General features: G+C 37.7%; 1 protein-coding gene across 11 annotated transcripts in view; it reads left to right on the forward strand.

Annotated features, from left to right (window-relative positions):
• LOC114647890 (V-set domain containing T-cell activation inhibitor 1-like) overlaps positions 1 to 6753 on the forward strand; it is an 88066-nt gene extending 81313 nt beyond the window's left edge. For 3 of the 11 annotated variants that reach the window (XM_051924327.1, XM_051924330.1, XM_051924329.1), the window contains 3 exons: positions 2398 to 2523; positions 2889 to 2948; positions 4567 to 6752. In XM_051924327.1, coding sequence (XP_051780287.1) covers positions 2398 to 2523; positions 2889 to 2948; positions 4567 to 4586 — 206 coding nt within the window. In that variant the 3' untranslated portion in view covers positions 4587 to 6752. Of the gene's footprint in view, positions 1 to 2397; positions 2524 to 2888; positions 2949 to 4566 lie in introns of all 11 variants that reach the window. The other 8 variants (XM_051924325.1, XM_028796569.2, XM_051924322.1 and 5 more) reach the window with 6 other exon arrangements.
• The last annotated feature ends 17320 nt before the right edge of the window (positions 6754 to 24073 follow it).

Raw genomic sequence — 24073 nt, forward strand, 5'->3', positions numbered from 1 at the left:
AAAAATCACAAGAATTAATAGAATATCACATTTAAATTATTCTACCATTCGGCCCTATCACCTTTTTGTCAGCAAGAGACAAAAAGAAAAGATACAGTAATAAAAAAGGCAAAAAAAGGTGTTTATAATGTTAAAATAATCAGATATAAAAAGAAGCAATTCTAAGTCAGTAAACCTCTGACACCAATGCAGTGCTGAGATGTGTAATATATAAACAATGGTACACTTAACAAACCTTCAAAGATCAACGCCATATTTGAGCTTCAGTACAAAAAAAGGATTAGAAAGAAAGCCCCTCATCACTTGTGATACCAGTCATGACAGTACTGTCCATTTTAAAATAATAGAGTGTAACATATGTTAATAGATTTAATTACATATCTCAATAATTAAATGCATTAGACTTTTTTATTATTTCATAATAGTCCAAGTTATATTTTTCCCATTAGTAAAATATTAAAATTACAAAATGTTCTGTAACTGAGGATATGCCGGTAAAACAGAAGCACTCTTTATGAAGTCTGGCTGGGTACTCTTGATGATGATTTTCATCCTGATGTTTGAGGTTACTTTCGATGCATCAAATGTCAGTTTGTTTTCAACAGCTCTATGGTGTAATGCATGGCGTGTCTTTTTCTTGAAAGACCTATGGACAGGGGAGCTCTGATTGTCTGTAACAAATAGATGAAGGACAGCACAGGCCCCTTGGAATGCAGAATTGCAAAAAACGCAATTATTTGAAGACAGACCTTATGAAGTCATCTCACCAGAGCAAATACCTAATTATTGTGTAGGCCATTGCATTAATTTGACTCTTTTTTGCAAGTTTATGTAAAATGTATTTAGCCAAAGTTGTATTAGTGCCACTAGATGATGTTATTTAAACTTCCCAAATGTCACAGGCTCAATAGACTGCACTTGTGTGTCAGTAATAGCACCACCAAGCTAATTACAGACCAAATATGTAAAATACAAATCACTCATTCAAGTCATTTCACATGACATTGGCATGAATGTCCAGTTGTCCAATCTGGTATTCTGGTGAAAGCAAACTAAACAGCAGCAGTGACATCAAGGCATCGCTACAGTGGCAGAAGGTGCAGCTTTCTATGATTGATAAATGTGCAATATGTGTTTGCATATAAATATATATTTTAGGAATTCTGAAGTATGTTCTTATACTGTATATACAGTAATTTTCAGTTGTTGCACTTTATATTGCTACTGAATGCTTGTTTTAAATGTTTCAAGTATGACGTTCACAAACTAATATGTTTACGTTTTTTGAATACAAATAATGCCATTAATGTTTAGTTATGTAATAAGCAAATTCAGAACCGATTGCTCTGTTAACAGTTGCCTTGCGGCCTCTCTGTCTTTCTTAATAGAAGACACACTTCCTTTTCATATTATTATTGATCAACTATTATTTCTTGATCAACTGTTCTTCTATTTTATGACAATTAAAAAATGAAAATACTGATCAAATGAAAACTGAACTAAACTGCCACCGCATAGGAAAAAAATAATTAAAAACGTTGTGGGAGAAGAAAGAAATGCACTTTATTTTGAAAAAGTGTTCATTAGAATTATATTTTAATTGCAGATGTTTATTGTTGTAGGAATGAAAGTAAATGTGAAACAAAGATACTGCAGGCTTGAAGTATGGTAGAAATGTGGTCTTTAGGAGACTGAGGTTGAGAATTTCAATCTTAGTGCTAATGTTCAAGGGAGACTACAAATATTTGTTGAATGATCCATTTTCAAATCTTTTCCATTTTAGTTTTACTTGTTGATTAGCTAGAGCGCAAGAACATTAGGCAGCAGGCACCAAAAACCTTAGGCTAATAGCTCTCCTTGTCAGGTTACACCCAAACACCCACCTACTCTAATGCTGGGCCGCTTTAGAACTGCCATACCCACTTTGGGCAACGAGAGTAAATATGGAAGAACAAGAGGAGAGCATGTTAGTAAGAATCGTGTCAAAAGTCTCGGAAATACATGAAGGCACTAAACACCACACACCATTAAAACTTTAGATTGTCTTTTTCAAAAGTGTGTCTCTCTCATGCATGAGTTTGGAAAAATGTTTTTTTTTGTTCAAAAATTTTAATTATTATTATATTTATTATTTTAATAATAATCAAAGTGAAGCAATATTTAGAAATTACAGCAGACACTCATCACTTGTTTGTGGCACATGGAATAAGTGCTGCTGAAGACAGAACACGTTTACAGCATTTTTTGCAAAATGCTTTTCATTTTCTAAATTCATTGCCAGATTTTGGCTGAATAAACTTTACTCAGAATTGAGCTTCTTTCAGATGTTTGAATTTTCAGATGTAAATGACATACCATACAGTTTATAAACTAAAACATTCCTTTTTTTTACTCCAGCGACACATCCTGGTTCTCAGTTATCCAAACAGACAGCAATATTGATTGCTTTAGGTGTACCTGCACTGATCTGTTTAGTGATCGGTATACTTATATGGAAGCGCTACTGTGCAGGATCAAAGAAAGGTAAGCAAAGCATGCATCCTGTAAACTATCTATCTATCTATCTATCTATCTATCTATCTATCTATCTATCTATCTATCTATCTATCTATCTATCTATCTATCTATCTATCTATCTATCTATCTATCTATCTATCTATCTATCCTTTTGTAGAAACACACCATGGTTCAGTGCATCCAGGATAAGAAGAAAGAAACAAGTGTTTTGGATAAAATCTAAGTGGCAAAATGATGAACATCTTCAGCTTTTATTTAACTTCTTTGAAATATAAATGACTGTTTTTTGAAGTAACACTAAAAAATCTGATGGCAACTCTTAGCTCATGTGTTCCTTTTCCAGTAATTGTTTAAATGTTTTTTTTTTGCAGATGACCAAAGTATAGGAGATATGGCTTTGATTAACAACAATCGAGCAAATTCAATGGAAGGTGGGTTTTCCACTCCTTTTATATTATTACTTTTTCTGACTTTGTCCTAATTGAAAAACACATGAATTAAATAAAAATATTTACATATTCTGCTTATGTTGCAAAAAAAAAAACCACCCTTGATATTTGTGGTGACAGAGCTGCTATCACTGCTGCCTTACAGTTCTGAAGTCTAAGGTTCAAATTCTGGCTCAAGCCCTGACTTTGTGGATCTTGTCTCTTCTCTCCATGTCTGTAATGACTTGTTCAGGGCACTCTAGGTTTTTTTTCCATATTCTACAGAAATTAATGTTAGTTTATTTTAACTGACATGGAAATGGGAGAGGTTGCCAGGCTGCCAGGATAACCTCCAGCCCCTTTGTCATGTACTGAACAATTGTGTTATGATTGTTTATAAGCACATTCTATGTTTACATATTACTTTTTTAAGAGGAATATTCTCTTCTACTACATCAGAGCTGAATGCCCATGTTTAGCTATTATTTGTGTTACTGATGAGTTTTAAACCCACTTCAAGTATGCAATTCTGAAAATATTTTCCCTTTTTCATATAAATAATTTTTAAAAAGAAATTGTTACCAGTAGGTTCAGAAGAACACCAGTGATCGACTTCTCTTCTAGCTGGAGTCTTGTCCTAAGTCCTCTCTTGATTCGAGACTTACCTGAACTGAGTGCTGAGACCTTCTTAAGGTCTGACCTTGGAGTACTTCTGGTGTCAAATTGATTTTTCCAACAAGGACTTCTGGGTCACCCAAATGCATAAGAAAATAGTGAAAAGGAGCTTCAAGAAACTCCTTCAAACAAATCTCAGAAAACTCCAAAAAATTCAAAAGACTGTCAACATCAGCCTGCCATTGCCATTTAATTATGTGGATAAACAGTGATTGTTCTAGTCCAGTTCTCCAGTCCTTATAGAGATGTCCATCCTGCCTAGGGAGGGCTCTATGGTGTAGTTCAGAACACATCCTGGACACGTCAACCACATCAGTGTAACATCCTCCAGCATCTTCCTTCCGTTTACAGTAGCTGAGGATTGCATTTCCAAGAAAACAATCACAACACTTTGCATTGAAATATTGAAAAAAAAGAATAAAAATAATAGTAATAATTCTTGATAATTTTGCCCTATCTTAGTTGGGTTTTCTGCTTAAATGATCTTTCAGAATATATTTTATTCTTCTAACAATTCTAATCTATTATACAAAATTATACTAAACCCAGAACGATATAGAGATGCTTTAGTCACACTCACCATGTGAAATTATGAGAGCCTGAAAAACCTAAACATACAATAAAATAAGTTTCAAAACTTAGTGAACGTGACAACATGCTTAAAAGAATCCCATGTCTTCACACCTGATGCTGTGATGCCTCTCATTTTTTTATTTTAGTAACTTTATATGGAGATGAAACATCAGCCTTAGTCCTGAATTAAGTTAATTCTTAGCATGAGCTGTGGACAAAATGTCTGAGTTGATGGGTTTTGAAATTTATGAATTGGTGGGTTAGGGGAAATCAATGGATGGACTAATATTTCATAATGTTTCGCATATGGTTCTGTTCAAACAAATTCTTTAATTAATCATTTTTAGCAAATGTTCTGTTACTTTCTTTTCAGATCTTCGAGTAAATATGTGAGACGGCCGTTCCTCCTGAACACAGAGGTCATGAGCCACACTGAGCCATCTCCACTTGCTTCCTTAACATGATGTCATTGGATAAAGCTTCTAGTTACCTTTTCTACATAACATATTGTTTTAAATCTTTAGGCTTAATCTAAAATAATTTTCTTGATTGTACCAAGAATTTGACAATATTTGACTTCACTTTGACTGTATATGTGACAATGTACCAAATCAAATTCAAATTTAGCTGGATTTGATACAGAAGGGAAACAGAAAACCCACTGATAACTCTCATAAAAAATGCTGAGGTAAAGAAGCAAAGTCTACAGGTTTGACCACTGACATTAGAATAGAAGAAATCAGAAACTAGAACAGCTTGCCAACAAGTCAGCACTCAGACTAGTGGTATCTCCAACAAAAAGATATCATGCTTGACCTAGAGATTACAGTGGCACTAGAAATAATAGTGTTCATTTTTTTCCTTCTTCAAGGGTCTATTGATTGTCCAAAACCCCAAATCCCAAAAAATACACAACTCAGAAAAAGGCAATTCATTGCCTGTAACTCCTTAAATGTTCTGGTAGTGTTAGGTGAAGGGACTCAGGGCTTCTCCACTTTCATTAATGTAGAAGATGGGGGTTGATTATAATGTGTTATGCTGTTTTTAAAATATATGAGTTTTATTAATTACTTTAACATTAAAATGGTCATCTTTTTTTAAATTAAAAATATTTCAGAGAAAAGGGTGCTATTAACATTTCCTTTTGAAGTCCAGACCACAATGTTATCTGTTGTGATCCTTCTTGAGTATTCTTTTGCCATCTATAAACAAAATATATTATTATTATTATTATTATTTGACAATGTAAACCATCAGATCCTGCTTTCCACCCTCTCTAACTGAGGCATCACTAGGGCTGCTTTAAGAAGGTTTGATTCCCACCCCTCGCACAGATCGTGTCAGATGTCTTGGAGGTGAGAGGTGTCAAAATTACATCACATAAGCACAGGGGTGCCCTAAGGATTGGTGGTGGGTCCTTTCCTCTTCTTGTAACACACCTCCATACTAAGTCTTATTATTCACTGCCATGGCTTCTCATATCACGGTCTCAGCAAGAATCTCAGCACGTCTCACTGACTTCTCAGCTTGGAAGAAGGAAAACAGCTTTAACTCAATCTATTTAAGACTAAGTTCATTACCTTTGAACAGTGAGTTTAAAATTTTAATTTAGTTGCTTCACAGCACCTCCTTCTTGTTAACAGGCTACCATTGTCAGCAGTTAGATTGAGGATGGTACTTTATTATAATTAATTTAAAATCACACGCCTCATACAGGACCCAAACCAGTCCACACTAAGTGGGTATGATGTTTTCTCCAATCACAATATATTACAATATATTATAGGTAATCATTCACTGAGGGCTTCTATACTTAGAAGGGGAAAATTTAAGACAAGTTTTGAGAAACTAATAGGTATATTCTATTCATGTGCAAAGTAGCCAAAGAAATGTACATTTTTTACAAAATGTTGGTGATTATTTTTCCTGGAAATTTTTAAGACTTGGATTGAATTTTACTTTTTTTGGATTGAATTTCTTAGTTAAATGTTCCAATTTAAAATTTTATCTATGTAGTCATTTATTCATGAAAACTGAATTTTTGTTGTTGTTGTTAAATGATTATACTGTATGAGTCTACTTCAGCATTTTTTTTTTAATGAGAATGATAAGTGATATTTATGGGCACTAAACACTTAAAATAACTTTGCACATCTGAGTATCATTCATCCTTATGTGGATTCAAACCTGTGCTCAATGTTGCCAGGATGGCCACTGCAACTCTGAATTGGACTGAGTTAGTCTGATAGTGTTATGTTATTGTAAATAGCAGTTGCAGTTGTAAAGCTAATGGCTGATTTGGAGGTCATAAAAAATGTCAAATAATGGTGTAAGTAAGCTAGCTGCAAAAAAAGCTGTTTTCCTGCTATCAGATAAAAAATGTACAACATTACATGTTTTAATCCCTTTTTTTTTTTTACTTTTATGCACTTTGGGCATCACAGTGTAGTAAGCCCTACTAGACCTATAGGGGAGTAAGCATCTTTTATCTTGGAGCGTTTTCCCCTCTAAAACAAAAAAGTTTTTTATATACTGAACATGGGCGGCACGGTGGCGCAGTGGGTAGCGCTGCTGCCTCGCAGTTGGGAGATCTGGGGACCTGGGTTCGATTCCCGGGTCCTCCCTGCGTGGAGTTTGCATGTTCTCCCCGTGTCTGCGTGGGTTTCCTCCGGGCGCTCCGGTTTCCTCCCACATTCCAAAGACATGCAGGTTAGGTGGATTGGCGATTCTAAATTGGCCCTAGTGTGTGCTTGGTGTGTGGGTGTGTTTGTGTGTGTCCTGCGGTGGGTTGGCACCCTGCCCGGGATTGTTTCCTGCCTTGTGCCCTGTGTTGGCTGGGATTGGCTCCAGCAGACCCCCGTGACCCTGTGTTCGGATTCAGCGGGTTGGAAAATGGATGGATGGATATACTGAACATGTTTAATGTATGTATTTCACAGAATAAAAGGCTCATTTTGGCAAAAAATGTAAAATGTAAAATGTGGTGTCATTGTCTCTTCTCTTCTGCCTGGCATTTTTAATTCACATCTGCTACAGTAGAATGGCTGCAGATTTGTCTTCCCAGTAGTGCGGCTTATGGGTGTGTGTGACGTTTTATTTAATGGCTGGTAATGCCAGTGAGGCACATTACCACAGTGTGGAATAATTTTAGGGTAGCATAGCATTTATCTTAAAGAAACAGAATAAAGCGTTAAGAAATGTCAGAAACCTTCTCAGGCATATCACGAAACCAGATAAGGGTGATGCCCAGTAAAACAACCAGAATGGACAGTTGTTATATGTACAGAAATTTCAAGGGTGGTGGCTCAGCTCAAAGGTATAAGAAGAACCAGAATGCAATCGAACAGACTTTTATTTTACACAAGTCATTTGGGTGTAAACCAACAAACCAACCAGAGTAAAGGTATGCATTGATTGACACTCTATGTAAATTCAACAGTTTATAAAATGAACCTCTATTCTTGGTTTCTCTGATCATTCTGACTATGCTATGATGAATGCTCCCTCTGAGGCATTTTGCCGAGGAGTAATTAAAAGATACAATGAACAGCTTTTCTCCAGCCTGATTACTGATTTGTCCTGTTAGAGGATGTTTCTATCTTTAATAAGATGTTAAATTTCTACCACATGGATTGTGCGGAAAAGAACAGGAATTGAATTTGGTGGACTTTTAAAAAATACAGATAACAGGATCGAACTATGTCTTTAGGTTTAAGTCTTGTGCCTGGTATCCTAATCAAGTTCTGTCTGTCTTAAATGCTGCCTACAGTTGATAATGCTGATTGATGGATAGGTGCCACTTTACCATTTGTGGCACTGTACATCACATGTACAGTTAAATCACCAACGCAGGGTGAAGCTTGTCTGGATTTAGTATTTTGTAATAATTGGGATAGAATTGAGGGTGTAGAGGTGATTGAACCATTAGGGTCAAGTGACCATAATATAATACTGTCACAGGTGTCTGGTCACACTTATAAGTAATCTAACTTAGACACCATTAAAATATCCGACTACGCCACCCAGTTTTATTAAGAGACTGGGAACTCCTGAAATTTACCAATAATAGCACACAGGTTTCTTTAAATTGGGCGGTGAGTAAACACACAATGAAAGACACAACAGTAATTTCTGGAAAAGGCAACAGTAAGTTCTATTGTACAAGACAATATAAGGTACATTAAAAAGATAAACGAACCTAACAGAACCTAAACATATCAGGAATTATTTTCCTTTTTTGTAAAAGGAAAATACACAGTCCACACTCTAAAAGTCCGTAAAAACAAGAATTGGTGGATACAACCTTTAGTGGTGCAGAGTCCAGTTTGGGCACTGTGTTACCCCAACACTAAATTGTTCATGGATGCACTCTGCTCCCCGGCAGAAGTTGTGCCAAATTGTTGACTCCCTGTCAGCGTCTCTTCGTTGTTCCTTTTTCTTCCACTCTGGGCTCCTTGTGTTGCTGGGACCTAGGCACGCCTCATTCCTCGTCTGTCAGCTTCGCTTGGTCCTCTCATGCGGCTTCCCTCTTTCGCTGGACCCACAACTGGCGTCTCTTTGTGGAGCTGTCTCTTCCTCCCTGGAAGTGTTGCCGTCCTTGTGCCTCACGTTGTGCCAGCCAGGTACCCTTGTCTGCCTGCGAGCCCCTGTGCCCTGTCCGAGTGTCTTGGCAGTGTTTCCTGTGGACTCTGTCTCTTGCCTTCTGCTGGCCAGCAGTTTATATTTACTTCACCCCTCTGTTGTCAGTCCTGGACAAACAGTCTAATCAATGGCACCTCTAAATTGCCTGGGTTTAACAATTAATAAAAACATAAGTTAACAAAATGTATGGTTACCAAACATTAATAAGTTCAGATATGCTGATTAGGAACCAATATTTCCAAGCCAGGTAAATACAAACATTCTCTAAGGTCAGACTTCAAAGCAGTGATTCCCTTGCAGGATAGCAAATACCATTAATAGGTACAGATAGCCTTTTAACTTCTCACCCCCCAGTCCCCAACAGTGGGTGCCTAATGGAACCACCCAGTGCACAAAAAAAATGTAAAAGTGTCCCCCTCTGACATCACAATTCTCAGTATTTTGTAAGAGTGCAGATGCAAAGACTAAAATTATAAATTGAACTTTGGTATGGCACATTTTGAGCAGATGCGACAATGTCTAAGTAGGATACACTGGGATAAGCTGTTAAGTGTGAGGACAGTCGAGGAGCAGTGGAACAGGTTTACAAATGTTTTACATGTAATGCAGGACAGATACATACCTAAATTTGGAATTAATAGGACATTTAAAAAAACTCTGCTGTGGATTAATAAAGATTTAAAAAGAAGCTGCAAAGGAAAAAACTGCTTTATAAAGCATATAAGACTAATGACTGCAAAGTGAAATAGAGTGTATGAGAACATGAGGGCAACCATTAAGAAGGATATTAGGAAGGCTAAAAGACAGTTGGAGAGGAATATAGCAGATAAGGCGAAAGAAGACCCTAAGAGATTCTTTCAGTATTTTAGTAGTAAAAGAACAGTCAAGGAGGAGGTCAAGTGCACCAGAAATAGTAAAGGGGAATTAAAAGATACAGACAATGAAATAGCGGATGCCCTAAACTTACATTTTTCTGAGGTGTTCACAAGTAAGGAAGTGGATAACCTCCCAGAGATAAACAGGACTACTAAGGAGGTACTGAGGGATTTGGGAATTGTAGCGGAGAAGTGAGAAGTGCTGCTCAGATTAAATAAACTGAAATCAAACAAATCACCAGGACCAGATAATATTTATCCTCATGTTCTTAAGGAGGCTAGTGAGTACAGTAATCCCTCCTCCATCGCGGGGGTTGCATTCCAGAGCCACCCGCGAAATAAGAAAATCCGTGAAGTAGAAACCATATGTTTATATGGTTATTTTTATATTGTCATGCTTGGGTCACAGATTTGCGCAGAAACACAGGAGGTTGTAGAGAGACAGGAACGTTATTCAAACACTGCAAACAAACATTTGTCTCTTTTTCAAAAGTTTAAACTGTGCTCCATGACAAGACAGAGATGACAGTTCCGTCTCACAATTAAAAGAATGCAAACATATCTTCCTTTTCAAAGGAGTGTGCGTCAGGAGCAGAGTCTGTCATAAAGACAGAGGAAAGCAAACAAATCAATAGGGCTGTTTGGCTTTTAAGTATGCGAAGCACCCGCGACACAAAGCTGTTGAAGGCGGCAGCTCACACCCCCTCCGTCAGGACCAGAGAGAGAGATAGAGAGAGAGAGGGATAAAAAAATCAATACGTGCCCTTCGTGCTTTTAAGTATGCGAAGCACCGTGCAGCATGTCGCTTCACTAAGCAGCTGCACAGAAGGTAGCAACGAAGATAATCTTTCAGCATTTTTAGACAAGCGTCCGTATCGTCTAGGTGTGCAAACAGCCCCCCTGCTCACACCCCCTACGTCAGGATCAGAGAAAGCGCAAGAGAGAGAAAGAGAAAAGTAAGTTGGGTAGCTTCTCAGCCATCTGCCAATAGCGTCCCTTGTATGAAATCAACTGGGCAAACCAACTGAGGAAGCATGTACCAGAAATTAAAAGACCCATTGTCCTCAGAAATCCGCGAACCAGCAAAAAATCCGCGATAGAGTGAAGCCGCGAAAGGTGAAGCGCGATATAGTGAGGGATCACTGTACATATATAAATTCCTGACACATATTTTTAGGAAGCCACTGCGCACTGGAGAGATTCTGAAGGACTGGAAAATGGCAAATATCACCCCGTTAAATAAAAAGGGTGACAGGGCAGATCCAAGAAATTATAGGCCAGTAAGCTTAACATGCATCACAGGAAAATTAATGGAAGGAATTATTAAGGATAAGATTGAGGAGCACCTGGCAAGGACAGCAGTTATTAGGAACAGACAACATGGGTTCAGAAGATGGAAGTCGTGTTTTACTAACATGCTGGAATTCTATGAGGAGGCAATAAAAGGATATGATCAAAGTAGAGCTTATGATATTATTTATCTTGAATTTCAGAAAGCATTTAATAAAGTGCCACATGAGAGGTTGGGCATCAAATTAAAAGAGGTGGGAGTTCAGAGTGATGTGTGCAGATGGTTACAGAATTGGCTCAGACACAGGAAGCAGAGGGTGATGGTGCGAGGAACCTCATCAGAACTGGCCGATGTTAAGAGTGGTGTCCACAGGGGTCAGTGCTAGGGCCGCTGCTATTTTTAATATTTATAAATGATTTAGATAGGAATATAAGTAACAAGCTGGTTAAATTTGCAGATGATATCAAGATAGGTGGATTAGCAGATAATATGGAGTCCGTTATATCATTACAGAAGAACTTGGATAGCATACAGGCTTGGGCAGATTTGTGGCAGATGAAATTTAATGTCAGTAAATGTAAAGTATTACACATAGGAAGGAAAAATGTTAGGTTTGAATACACAATGGGCGGTCAGAAAATCGAGAGTCCACCTTATGAGAAGGATTTAGGAGTCATAGTGGACTCTAAGCTATCAACTTCTCGACAGTGTTCAGAGGCCATTAAGAAGGCTAACAGAATGTCAGGTTATATAGCACGATGTGTGGAGTACAAGTCCAAGGAGGTTCTGCCCAACCTTTATAACACACTGGTGAGGCCTCATCTGGAGTACTGGGTGCAGTTTTGGTCTCCAGGCTACAAAAAGGACATAGCAGCGCTAGAAAAGGTCCAGAGAAGAGCGACTAGGCTGATTCCAGGGCTACAGGGGATGAGTTATGAGGAAAGATCAAAAAAGCTGAGCCTTTACAGTTTAAGCAAAAGAAAATTAAGAGGTGATGTGATTGAAGTGTTGAAAATTATGAAGGGAATTAGTACAGTGGATCAAGACTGTGACTTTAAAATGAGTTCATCAAGAACACGGGGACACAGGTGGAAACTTGTTAAGGGTAAATTTCACACAAACATTAGGAAGTTTTTCTTTGCACAGAGAACCACAAACAAATGGAATGAGTGACCAAATAGTGTGGTAGATAGTAGGACTGGTGAGTTTTGTGGCTTGTTGTTGTCTATATTTTTCCAGTGTTCTAGTATAGCTCCCCATTTATGTACATAGTTTTGTTTTTATCTCAATTAGTCTGTTTTACATTTTTTTATGTTTATTTTATTTTGTTTAATTTCATGATCTGCTATCACACTGAAGTTCAATTCTTTGGATTATTTTTGCTGAAGACATTTGTGTAATTTTTGGCCTAAAAATGAGTATTTATTTCTGTTTTAAAGTAATAAGGAATCCCAAAAAAGCTTGATGTCTTACATCACTAGACATTAAGATAAGTCATATTTGGGAGTGATTACAAAGTGTTAATAAGTTCAGTTCTTATGCAAACAACTCAGGGATGAATAATTGACAGTATCTGTATCCTCCTAACTGTATTCTAAAATGGACATGTAAAAAAGATGAATAAATATATTCAAGTCAACACTAACCCAGAGTTAAGAATAAATCAAATAAATAATTATAATACATAAGGATAAATCCCTTGAACATGGGAAAGGCACTATATAAATAAAATGTATTGTTATTATTTGTATTATTAATGGTGCTTTGTATTGTACTGAGTAAGTGGGACACTGTCCCCAATTTCCCAGCAGATGGCAGTGTTGGGCAAAAAATGAACTACAGTAAGTTGCAAACTCCTTGCAATAATCTTGAATGTATTCTTAAAATATTTATACTTATGTCATCATAACTAAATTGAACAAAAATGTCCATGTTTGTTTGTGATATTGTTTGTCCTGCCACCACTAGCCTGGTTCTGCATCATCTGCTCGGACTCCTTTGACCATGCAGTGTTCTTTCCATACTTTTGCTCAGGTGTGCAGCCTCAGCTTTTCAGTTCCACCTTGTGACTTAAATTCTGAGGTCTTTAAGAAACTCATTTATTGATTTTTTTTTGCAATGCAATTATGTGTGAATGTGTACATCTCACTATTTTGAAATAGTTGTCATCATTATCATGAGTCACAATGATTACACAATTTTGCATTTGGTGTTGAATATTAGATGTTGATGTTGAGATTTAATGCTGTCCTTTGGTGGTTGTACTGTATGACAATACGCTATCAGATACTCATTTTGTGCGACTTTTTATGGCATTATTCAGCTTTCTTTTTATAATAACTGGTCCTGTTGCCCTAATACAGTGTGAAACGCAGTGTCTCACCCCCACTCTCTGATGTCAGGTTTACTGGAGGCCATCTCCTTCCTCAGTCACCCCTGCTGCTGTTCTGATCTTCCACAGCTCCTTTATATGATCCAGCTCCAGTGATCTTATTTGGTGCATCTCCTTTCTACACATTCACTCCTCTGGCTTTCTTCTTTCTCAGAAGCAACACCATCTGCACTCACCTTCCCTAACTCTATGAGCCGAGTTAAGCTAAGATCCTTCCCAAGTTCAGCAGCAGAAAATATCCAGACAACTATTTTCACTTTGATGTTAAAGAGACTTTTTCTGTTGATCAGTGTTAAAAAAGACAAATTAAAAATACTATGATTTAATGCTGTATTACAATAAAAAGTGAGAACTTCCATGAATACTTTGTATGTGTATTTCAGTATGTATTGTGTTATGCTTTTGCATTTATGTTTCATTTCATCTGCCACATTATATTACTAATGTTTGTATTGTGCGCTGGGCTCATAATTGAATTGAACTTACTGTAATAATAACAAACTGAAAATGAATCACACTGAATAGTCTGAATGCTTCCTCATTTATCTGTGCCTCCACGGAGTCATTCCTTCTATCAATTTTCAAACCTGCTGTCTCCTTTACTTGGCCACAGCAGATGCAAATTTCATCCTGGCAACATAAGAAGTAATCAAGATTAGGGCACCCAGAGTGTGCTTTCACACACCCACACTCACTCGCGCCAAGCCAGTCAACCTAACATCTATAGCGTTAGGGTATGAAAGGCAACTGGATGATTTGAACCCATAACTCTAGAGCTGTAAGGTGGCATTGCTTTCCACTGTACTACTGTGCTGCCTCATGCACTACTGGGCTAATGCAAAGTTCAGTAGTTAGGCAGGCCATTGAGCCTAATGGCAAAGGTACCTCCTTATAAATGACAAGGCTCTTGATTCATTGCTCAAATAATCTTCCTGTGATTGATACAATTTGTTAAAAAATGTTGTGATGATTTTCAATTAACATCGATACACTAAAGCACTAAGATATGTAATTTATACAGTCGGAGTTAATGACATATTATTTAAAAACCTAATTATTATATCCTACTTCTAACCTTATTATCTAAAGACATGCATAGAGGTACAGTATCAGAATCTGAATTAATAATACGTAATATTATTAATATTATTAAGATCATTAATAGAATAAAAAATACAGAATGCAAACAGGATGTTTTGACATCTCAGCTCCATCTGCAAAAATTACACTACAAAAGGAATTTGACATTTAGTGTGTGTTTTACAGAAATACAGAAAGAACCATTCTCTGTTTGTAAAATGAAGTATGGTGTCCCAAGTAGGACCTACTTGGGACACCACACTTCATTTTACAAACAGAGAATGGTTCTTTCTGTATTTCTGTAACATACACACTAAATGTCAAATTCCTTTTGTAGTGTAATGGACCACCTTTGACCCTAGAAATGATCCCACGACTTGACCTAATGTACATATGATATGCAGCTGTTTAAAAAGTGTGGAAAATCCTTGTACTGCTGTAATTTGTATGTGAGCTATACGTTATAAAATAAGGCACTCATGATGCGTCAGGTGTAAGTGATGTGAGCGCTTCATTTAATCTCATTATAAGACAAGTCCAATTGCTCTTAATGTAAAATTTTACAACTACTCACTCATTTGATGTGTGTTTTTTACAAAAGGTTGGTCATGCTCGTTCTGACTATATTAAGTTTATATACTGTACTTTTCTCTAAACACTTGTATTTGTTATTGCAGTGAAAAAAATGCATACGTTTTAGGAACCACTTAAGAAATATAATATAGAATTTACAGACATACAGTAATTTAAAATTAACAGCCTAAAGAAATTAACTATAAGAAGTTGAAAATATATGTTTACACTGTGCTGTTGCTTAAAATATTATAATTGACTTTCTTTTTTTAAATCTGTAGGATTTGACCTGTTCACTAGTTACTGTTCAGCTGAAGGTCTAGGATTCTTGGTCATGATTCCTTTTGATTTAGTGTTGACTTCATGTTCTTTCAAGTCAAGTGTCAAGCGGCTTTATTGTCACTGTATAATTTATTGCAGCATGCAGTGGCACAAAATAACGTTCTCCAGGACTTCGGTTTAACATGTACAAAACAAGTGTGAGACAGGTAAAAACCTATACTATACCATACTATGCTAGATATTAAATAAATAAATAAATTGTAACATACTGAAATTGCCAGTAATGATTAAATAAATAATAACAACAAATAACAATAAAAACAACAGCAATAACAAATGATCATCACAGAGTTCCAAAGCTGTTGGAGAACTGGTTCAGATGCTACAGTCCATGCTGCCAGATGGAAGAGGCACACAGAGACCATGAGAAGGGTGGGAGCGGTCTTTCACAATCTTGTAGACTTTTCTAATTCAACTATTGACAAATGTGCCATTAAAGGAGGGCAGAGAGGTCCCAATAATCTTTTCTTCTGTGTGTAATATCCGTTGTAGGACAGTGCAGTCAGAGACACTGCAGCTCCCAAACCAGATGGTGATGCAGCTGGCCAGAACACACTCAATGGAGCCCTTGTAGAAGGTGGCGAAAATTGGGAAGGTAGGATTGCCTTGTCCAGTTGCTGAAGGAACTGGACAGACTGCTGTACTGCCTTGGAGAAGGAGTTAATTTACCAGGTTAAGTCAGCTGCCAGGTGCACACCAAGGAATCTGTTGCTATTGGCCAGTTCCACTGCAGAGTCCTTCATGTGCTGTGGGGTGTGTACAGAATGACCATCCTGTAATCAAGAATCATCTCTTCCATCTTAAAAAGACAGACTGTTGCATTTCCACCAGTTCATCAGTTGTTGCTCTATTTGGTAAGTTGACTCACAACCATTGCGTCATATCAGCAAACTTAATAATGTTGCTCTACAGTCATGAATCAGTAGAGTGAACAGAAGCGGGTTGAATACACAGCCCTGGGCAGGCACACAGTGCTCAGCATGATGGTACTGCAAATTGTGTTTCTGATGCAGATGGTCTGGGGTCTCTCTATGTCTGGAATCCCAGGATGCAGTTGCATAGGGAAATGTTGTAGCATAACAGACTCAATTTCCCTTTGAGCTTCTGAGGGCTGATGGTACTGAATGCTGAACTGAAGTCTATGAACAACACTCTAGCATTAGTGTCTCTTTTGTCCAGTTAGGACAGCACCAGATGAAAAGTAGATGGTATGACATCCTCAGCAGAATGGTTCACGCAATAGGTAAACTAGAGAGGGTCATGTGATGTGCGAATTCGAGCTTTCAGATGGCCCAAGATTAGAATCTTGAAGCTCTTCATGATTACAGGTGTGAGTGCGATAGGGTAATTGTCACTGAGGCAAGAGGCAGAGGACATGATCGGCACAGGTATGATGGTGATGGATTTGAAGCACTTGGGGACAGCTGCTTGCCTCAGGAAAATGTTGCAGATGACTGTAAAGATATCCATCAGCTGGTTTGCACATCCTCTGAGCACCTGGCCAGGTATGTTATCTGATCCAACAGCTTTGTGTCTTCTTGAGGGTTATTGGTCAAACAGGAAAAATCTTTTTACATCCTCTGGGTGCTATTTTGGTTCACTAAGCCCAGATCTTAGTAGCTGGAGATGTATGATGCTTCATTTTATGATAAACATGTGCCTAATCTTCTTAATTATGGACTAAAAAAATCAAAATTATGTGAGCAGTTCCATAAAACAGATGATGTATCCTTCCAGAAATACATCTGGCCACTTCCTAGATTATATGGATTTTATGAAAGACTGAAACACCCTTTATGGTGTGCATTCTTCACATTTTACAGTATTCTCTGTCACAAGGACATCTTGATAAGAATGGCCACTGGGCCCATCTGTATATAATTATGGCTGTCATGGTAAAGCACACCATAGTTGGTTTCACTATTCTGTGCTAATTTGTAAACCGTGAAAACACATTTCCTGTTTTTCACATTTTCTTCTGATGTGTCTCATTTTCAGATGGTGCAGATTTTCAAACAGGAAGTTGTTTTTGCTCATTCGAAAATCTAGTTTGAATTCTGCATGAGCAAAGGATAAAATAAATTCTTTTGAGCCTTGCCAACCCCTTCACTCATCCAGTGCACATATCCTCTGGGTGTCATTCACTGTTCTTTGATATGTGAAGTGGCTGCTGGTTGAACAGGACCTAATAAAATCTGCCAAGCTTAAGAATTTGATTTACAAAAGGATATCAGCTAAGGGACTGACTCAGCTACTTGGTGGGGTAAAAAGATAGTAACGACAGTGACTGTGCAGAGACACAGTTGGACATCTCTTCTGTATGTCAAGTGTTCATTCTTTACTGGAATCTTCCAGCTCTTGATCCCCCAATATATTCTAGCTGTCCTTAGAGTCTTTAAGTGAACAATATTATTGAGAAAGTTGCCTGCACTGGGTATTCACATATCCAGGGTTGGTGTTTGCCTTTCATAAACTATTTCCAGGTAAGGGTCTGGCTCACTAAGGTTCTGCAATGGTATAAAGAAATGTAAAGAAGTTCAGAAACAGGTTGGATGGTTGGATGTTGGATGGATGGATGGATGGATGGATGGATGGATGGATGGATGGATGGATGGATGGTAATTGATGAAGTGCTGAAAGTCATGTGGCTATGTTCTGAATTTTAATTTATACTTGATTGAATTTATTTTTGAAAAACAGTAAAGTATAAAAGATAAAGATATTTTACTGAACATGTATTTAAAAAATTTTGGTATCAACCTGAAAAAAACTGAGATGAACTGCCCAGGAAAAGAAACATAGTGAGCAGGCATAGCAAGTAGCAGAAAATACCAGAAGAACAAGATAAATAAAGATCTTCAAAAATAAAAAAAGGTTCTAACCAAACATGAAAATCTTTGTCCTAATGATAATTTTTCAAGACTGAATTTAGAAGAGATTGTGTGCTTATCCAAATGCTCGGATACTTCTGTTGGTGAGCTATTAGCTTACATGATGATTGCAAAATGGTGTCACCCAATTTTTATGATGACAGGTAAGAAATACATTCCGTGGTGCAAATACAGTACAAATCCATGGTAGACTGTAGAGGTACATTACAATAAAATATTTCTTATAGTATACAAACCTAAACCTGGAACAATACTGCAGAAAAACAATGAACAAGGCAACAATTTCCATCAAGTAATCTGAAAATGGAAATCTCCCCCAAATAGGGAAAAGTAAACTTCCAAATTTCTTGTAAAATGGCTAGCATGATCTTCAAGTTCTGTAGCAAGCCTGAAAGAAGTTACAGAGGTAGTCTAACCTTCCTCTTGTGTTAGGGTCTGCACCGACCCGTTTTAAATTTTAAATGCATACAAGAATCACATAAATTTGTTTATTGCATCAAGGTTTTTTGACTTTGTCAGGAACCTCTATTTCAACAAAATAAAGCAAAAAAAAAATATTTTTACTAAATTATAAAATGCTCTGGTTGAAATTATGACCTTTGTGTTGTTAGGGTCGGTTTCGACCCAGTTATGATAATACGATGATAAAGCAATAATTCGAGCCAAAACTGAAATCCTAAGTGCACTGTCAGCTGACACACTGACAACCAGCTCCTCTCCTAATCATGTGAGCTTTCTCATTTTGTTTGGCTTTCCAGTATACCTGCACAAAAACAAAACAAACAAAGACGGGGATGTCCAGACATGTGAGGTGAATTCACTCATTTGAGTGGCCATTTGACTTGCAGAGTGCACATTTACAATTTGCAGCATGCAAAAATGAGAAGAAGATTTACAGTGAGCCAAGTTCTGGATCATATTTTTGGTGAAAATGAAGGAGAGGACACAGAGCAGCATAGCGATTCAGATGAGCAGGTTCTGAGGAGGAAGACAATGTGGAGTATCATCCAGAAGACACAGACACATCTGATGAGTCGGATGAGGAGGTCACTGGTGCTGAAGCTGCTCCTGCTGAAAGATTCAAATCCAAAAATGGTAAGATCTTTTGGAGCTCAGTACCTCATGATGTACATGGCAGGGCAGCTGCTGCAAATGTCATCAAAATGACCCCTGGAATCACAAGGTTTGCTCTGACCAGAGTCAGTGACATCAAAACATGTTTTGAGCTATTTATGCCATTGTCACTAAAAAGAATCATCATTACTATGACGAACCTTGAAGGAAAAAAAGTCCATGGCGATATGTGGAAAGACATTGATGAGGAATACCTGGATGCTTTCATAGGTGTTCTTCTTCTTGCTGGAGTGTACAGATCCTGCAATGAGGCCACTGATAGTCTATGGGACGCATCAACAGGCAGAAATATATTACAATGTCACTTCAGACATTTCAAATGATATCAAGAGTCCTCAGATTTGACAACAGAGAGACCAGAGTGAGATCTGACAAGCTTGGTCCCATCAGGGATGTCTGGGAGAGATGGGTGCAGCTCCTTCCGCTGATGTTCAACCCAGGGCCAGAGGTGACAGTGAATGAACGTCTTGTCCCTTTTCGAGGAAAATGCCCCTTCCGGCAATACATACCCAGTAAGCCAGGGAAATACGGCATAAAAATCTGGTCAGCCTGTGACGCAAGAACCAGCTATGCCTGGAATCTACAGATTTACACAGGCAAAGCTGCGAGTGGCGTCCCTGAGAAAAACCAAGGAAAACGTGTGGTCCTCGATATGACCACTGGACTGCAGGGTCACAATATCACTTGTGACAATTTTTTTACCAGCTATGACCTCGGACAAGAACTTCTCAAGAGGAAACTTACCATGGTGGGAACAGTGAAGAAAAATAAACCTGAGTTGCCTGATGAAATCTTGCAGGTGAAGGGCAGGGCTCCACTTTCCTCAAAGTTTGCTTTTACAGATACCACCACTGTTGTCTCATATTGTCCAAAAAGAATCCGGAATGTGATACTCATGTCTACTCTTCACAAAGACGCAGCTGTATCATCAGGAAGTGACAAAAAGCCGACAATTATCCACGACTATAACAAAAACAAAGGAGGAGTGGACAACCTGGACGAGCTGACAGCCACATACACATGCCAGCGAATGACCAGAAGATGGCCAATGGTTGTGTTTTACAACATCCTTGATGTGTCTGCATATAATGCATTTGTGTTGTGGAGCCACATCCACCAAGGGTGGAACTCAACCAAAAAAAACAAGCGGAAACTGTTTCTTGAGGAGTTGGGAAATTCCCTTGTCAAGCCACACATTAGGCGAAGGGAATGGGTGCCCCGAGACCCAGACAGCTGCAGAGCTCGGCCCAGCACTCCATCCTCACCATCAGCAACACAGAGAGAATCTGCATCAGCATCCTCCTCAGCCAGCCCTGCCTCAACACCAACCGAAACAGCCCCAACCCCAGTCAGGCCGCCTGATTCGAAAAGAGAGGTGTCAGGTCTGCCCAAGCAGTAAGGACAGAAAGACAAATGTATTGTGTTTCAACTGCAAGAAATATCTCTACAAAGAACACTCAAAAAGTGTCACTTTTTGCCACACATGCCTCTAAACACACACATACACAAGCATGTTCTTGCACACAGAGGTTTTTACTCTGATTTAGCTTTGTATTAGTTTTGGAACTTGTAATTGATTTCTATTTGTTTGATTTTCTTGATTGGTTTTTGTTTATTTGACCATGCAAATATATATTTTGTGTCATGACCTGTTCTGCTTTTCATTTTTTTCAGTTTATATTAAAGTTCTATTGCTGAAAAAAATATTTTTTTGCCTTTTCTTGATGTAAATATCTATGGGTCGAAATTGACCCGTAACACCATAGATGTCACTTTAGTTATTAATATTAAAATGAAAAAATAAATAAAACAAATTTATTTAAGAGACGTGTTCTATACCCCTCAGTATTAGTCAGGTAACACAAGAACCTTTTATTTATTAATATGATTCTCTTGAGGTTCATTTTACCATTTTTTTAAATTGAAATCAAGGGGTATACTGACAAAAAAAGGCCCAGAGGCCCACACCAAAAGTATTAAAACCAACATTTTCATGGATAAGGAAGCCTAACAAGGTAACCAAGAGATGAGAAACAAATTGGATGATAGCTTATTGTTTTTAGTGTATTTTATAGCTGATTTAATACATGGGTCAAAACCGACCCGTTAACATAAGAGATAACAGAAAGCTAACACAAGAGGAAGGCTAAAGTAGCTACAGTATACCTTGTACTATATGTGTCATACTTGAACGCCTACCCACGCTAACTAGTTCCTCAGAGCATGAAAATACACCACAGTATTGAACAATAAAGGAAATGAGAACCATCAAGACTTTGAAACTCTCAACAATGGGCTTTTTTTCCTTATTATAAATCGCTCATATGGTGTATACATACATAGAGGGTCTTCCGTGACATATTAATCATTAAAAATGATTGAGAACTTTTATTGAAGCATGTTTGTCTTTTATGAGCCAAGCAACACACTGCTGAAAACCTGTGATATACTATATTTGACTCTGGCCAGAATGACACCAATGGTGAATAATGCCATGGTGAAATTGAACATGTGAGCCACTCATTTGGCGAGAACATATTCAAAAATTGTAAAATATCATTAGAATAAGTCTTAAGAGTTTTTGTTGGGGTTTACATCATGTATATGGTTCTTTCAGTATTTCAGTTGTAAAAAAAACGGCCAATGAGGAGGTGAAGTGCATCAGGAATAGTAAGGGGGAAATAAAAAAAAAAACAGTGAAATGACTATTGCTGTAAGCTTTCATTTTTCTGAGGTCTTCACATGTGAAGAGATGGATTCAATAGGCTGAAATCAAACAAAATCAGCAGAACTTGATAATAGTATTTATCCTCAAGTTCTTAAGGGGGTTCCTGAAGTACTGCAAAATGGCAGTTATTATCCCGTTATATAAAATGGGTGACCAGGCCGATCCAAGCAACTATAGGCCAGTAAGCTTAACGTAACTCAAAAGTAAATTAATGGAAGGAATGAATAAATAAAAGATTGAGCAACACATGGCAAGAGCAGGAGTTTTACTGAAAAGTCAGTATGGGATCAGAAGAGGGATGTCATGTTTTACTAACATGCTAGAATTCTATGAGGAAGCAACAAAGGGGTGTGATCAGAGTGCAGCATTCAATATTATTATTGTCACTTGAGAAAGGTTGGGCATCAAACTAAAAGAAGGAGTTCAGGATATTGTATGAGGATGGGTGCAAAAGTGGCCCAGACAGAGGAAGCAGAGTGTGATGGTGCGAGGACCCCTATCAGTATTGGCTGACATTAAGAGTGGTGTCCCACAGGGGTCAGTGCTATGGCCTGTCCAGACCCCAAACATGGAAAACAGGCTAAAGCTAAAAATGCTTTAAATGACTCAAAATAAATTGTAATGCCTCTTAAGAGAAAGGAAAACCAGGTCCACAGAGAATCTTTATTAAAATAACAGTTATTTGAAAATCCATCCATCCATTATCCAACCTGCTATATCCTAACTACAGGGTCATGGGGGTCTGCTGGAGCCAATCCCAGCCAACACAGGGCACAAGGCAGGAAAGAAACCCCTGGGCAGGGCACCAGCACACCCCAGTATTTGAAAATAATGAAAATTAAAAGCAAAATGGCAAAATGCACAAAAAAGGCAAAATATTTGTCTAAAAGAAAACTTATAAGAAGCAATTGTAATATAAATTCAGTATTCATAAACCAAAGACAGGAAAATTTCGAAAGTCAGAAAGAAATAATACTAGAAAATGAGGCACCTGTAAAAATAATAGCAATAAACCACAATGAACCACTGAAGGCAGCACTCCCCAGGCTCACATATAAAGTCAGGGGATGGTCCTTCAGCCGTGATGTCAGGATGGTCCTGCCTCTTGGAGGTCCTTGTACAAAACACCAAGAACATAAGAAAACAAAGATACTAAATTGGAAGTAAACAGAACAATATTAACAGAAAATAGACAATTACAATAAAAATAAAATATAATATTTTACAATAAAGAAAAAAGACACAAAGGAGAAAAGCCAGGGAACACACCATGGATGTAGCACAAACCTTTAGAGTATCTGTATTGTATGTAGATTTGGCCACGGAGTTGCTTAAACAACATTTATTTCTTTAACACATTTTAATACAACAATGTGGCTCAAAATACTTGACAAGATGACAAAGAGAATGTTACAAGGAAAGAAAAAAAAAGGCAATATTAAAGAATAAGTAGCAACAAAACAGGGTAAGGTCAAATGTCCAGGAGGAGAGAAAAAATAAAAATAAACTCCAGTTAGGCTGGAGAAAAAAAAAAAATCTGCAGGGGTTCCAAGGCCAAAAGACCACCCAGCTCCCACTTGGCATTCTACCTAACATAATTGTTCCTAAATGAGTCCTCTTTCTTTTCATGTTTCTCATAATGGGATTCTTATGAAGTTGGTCTGAGACAGCCACCTTCATTCCACCATCTCAGGGGGCTGCTTGGTGCTTTGATCAGGTGATGGTGGCACAGCTCTCCACCACAGAAGAACCGGAAAAAACAGCAGGAAATACTGAGAAGTACAGTAGTACAAATTACAGATTCCTGAAGAATATGATAATTCTATACTCATACAGTCAATTAGGAATATAACAAATGTAGCTATGAAAAAGTCATATTAAAATAATCAGTTTTGGGGAGTTCTTTAAAATGTTCCACAGTATTAGCCTAGCA

Source organism: Erpetoichthys calabaricus, chromosome 3 (genome assembly GCF_900747795.2).
Source record: "Erpetoichthys calabaricus chromosome 3, fErpCal1.3, whole genome shotgun sequence".
Lineage (NCBI taxonomy): Eukaryota > Metazoa > Chordata > Cladistia > Polypteriformes > Polypteridae > Erpetoichthys > Erpetoichthys calabaricus.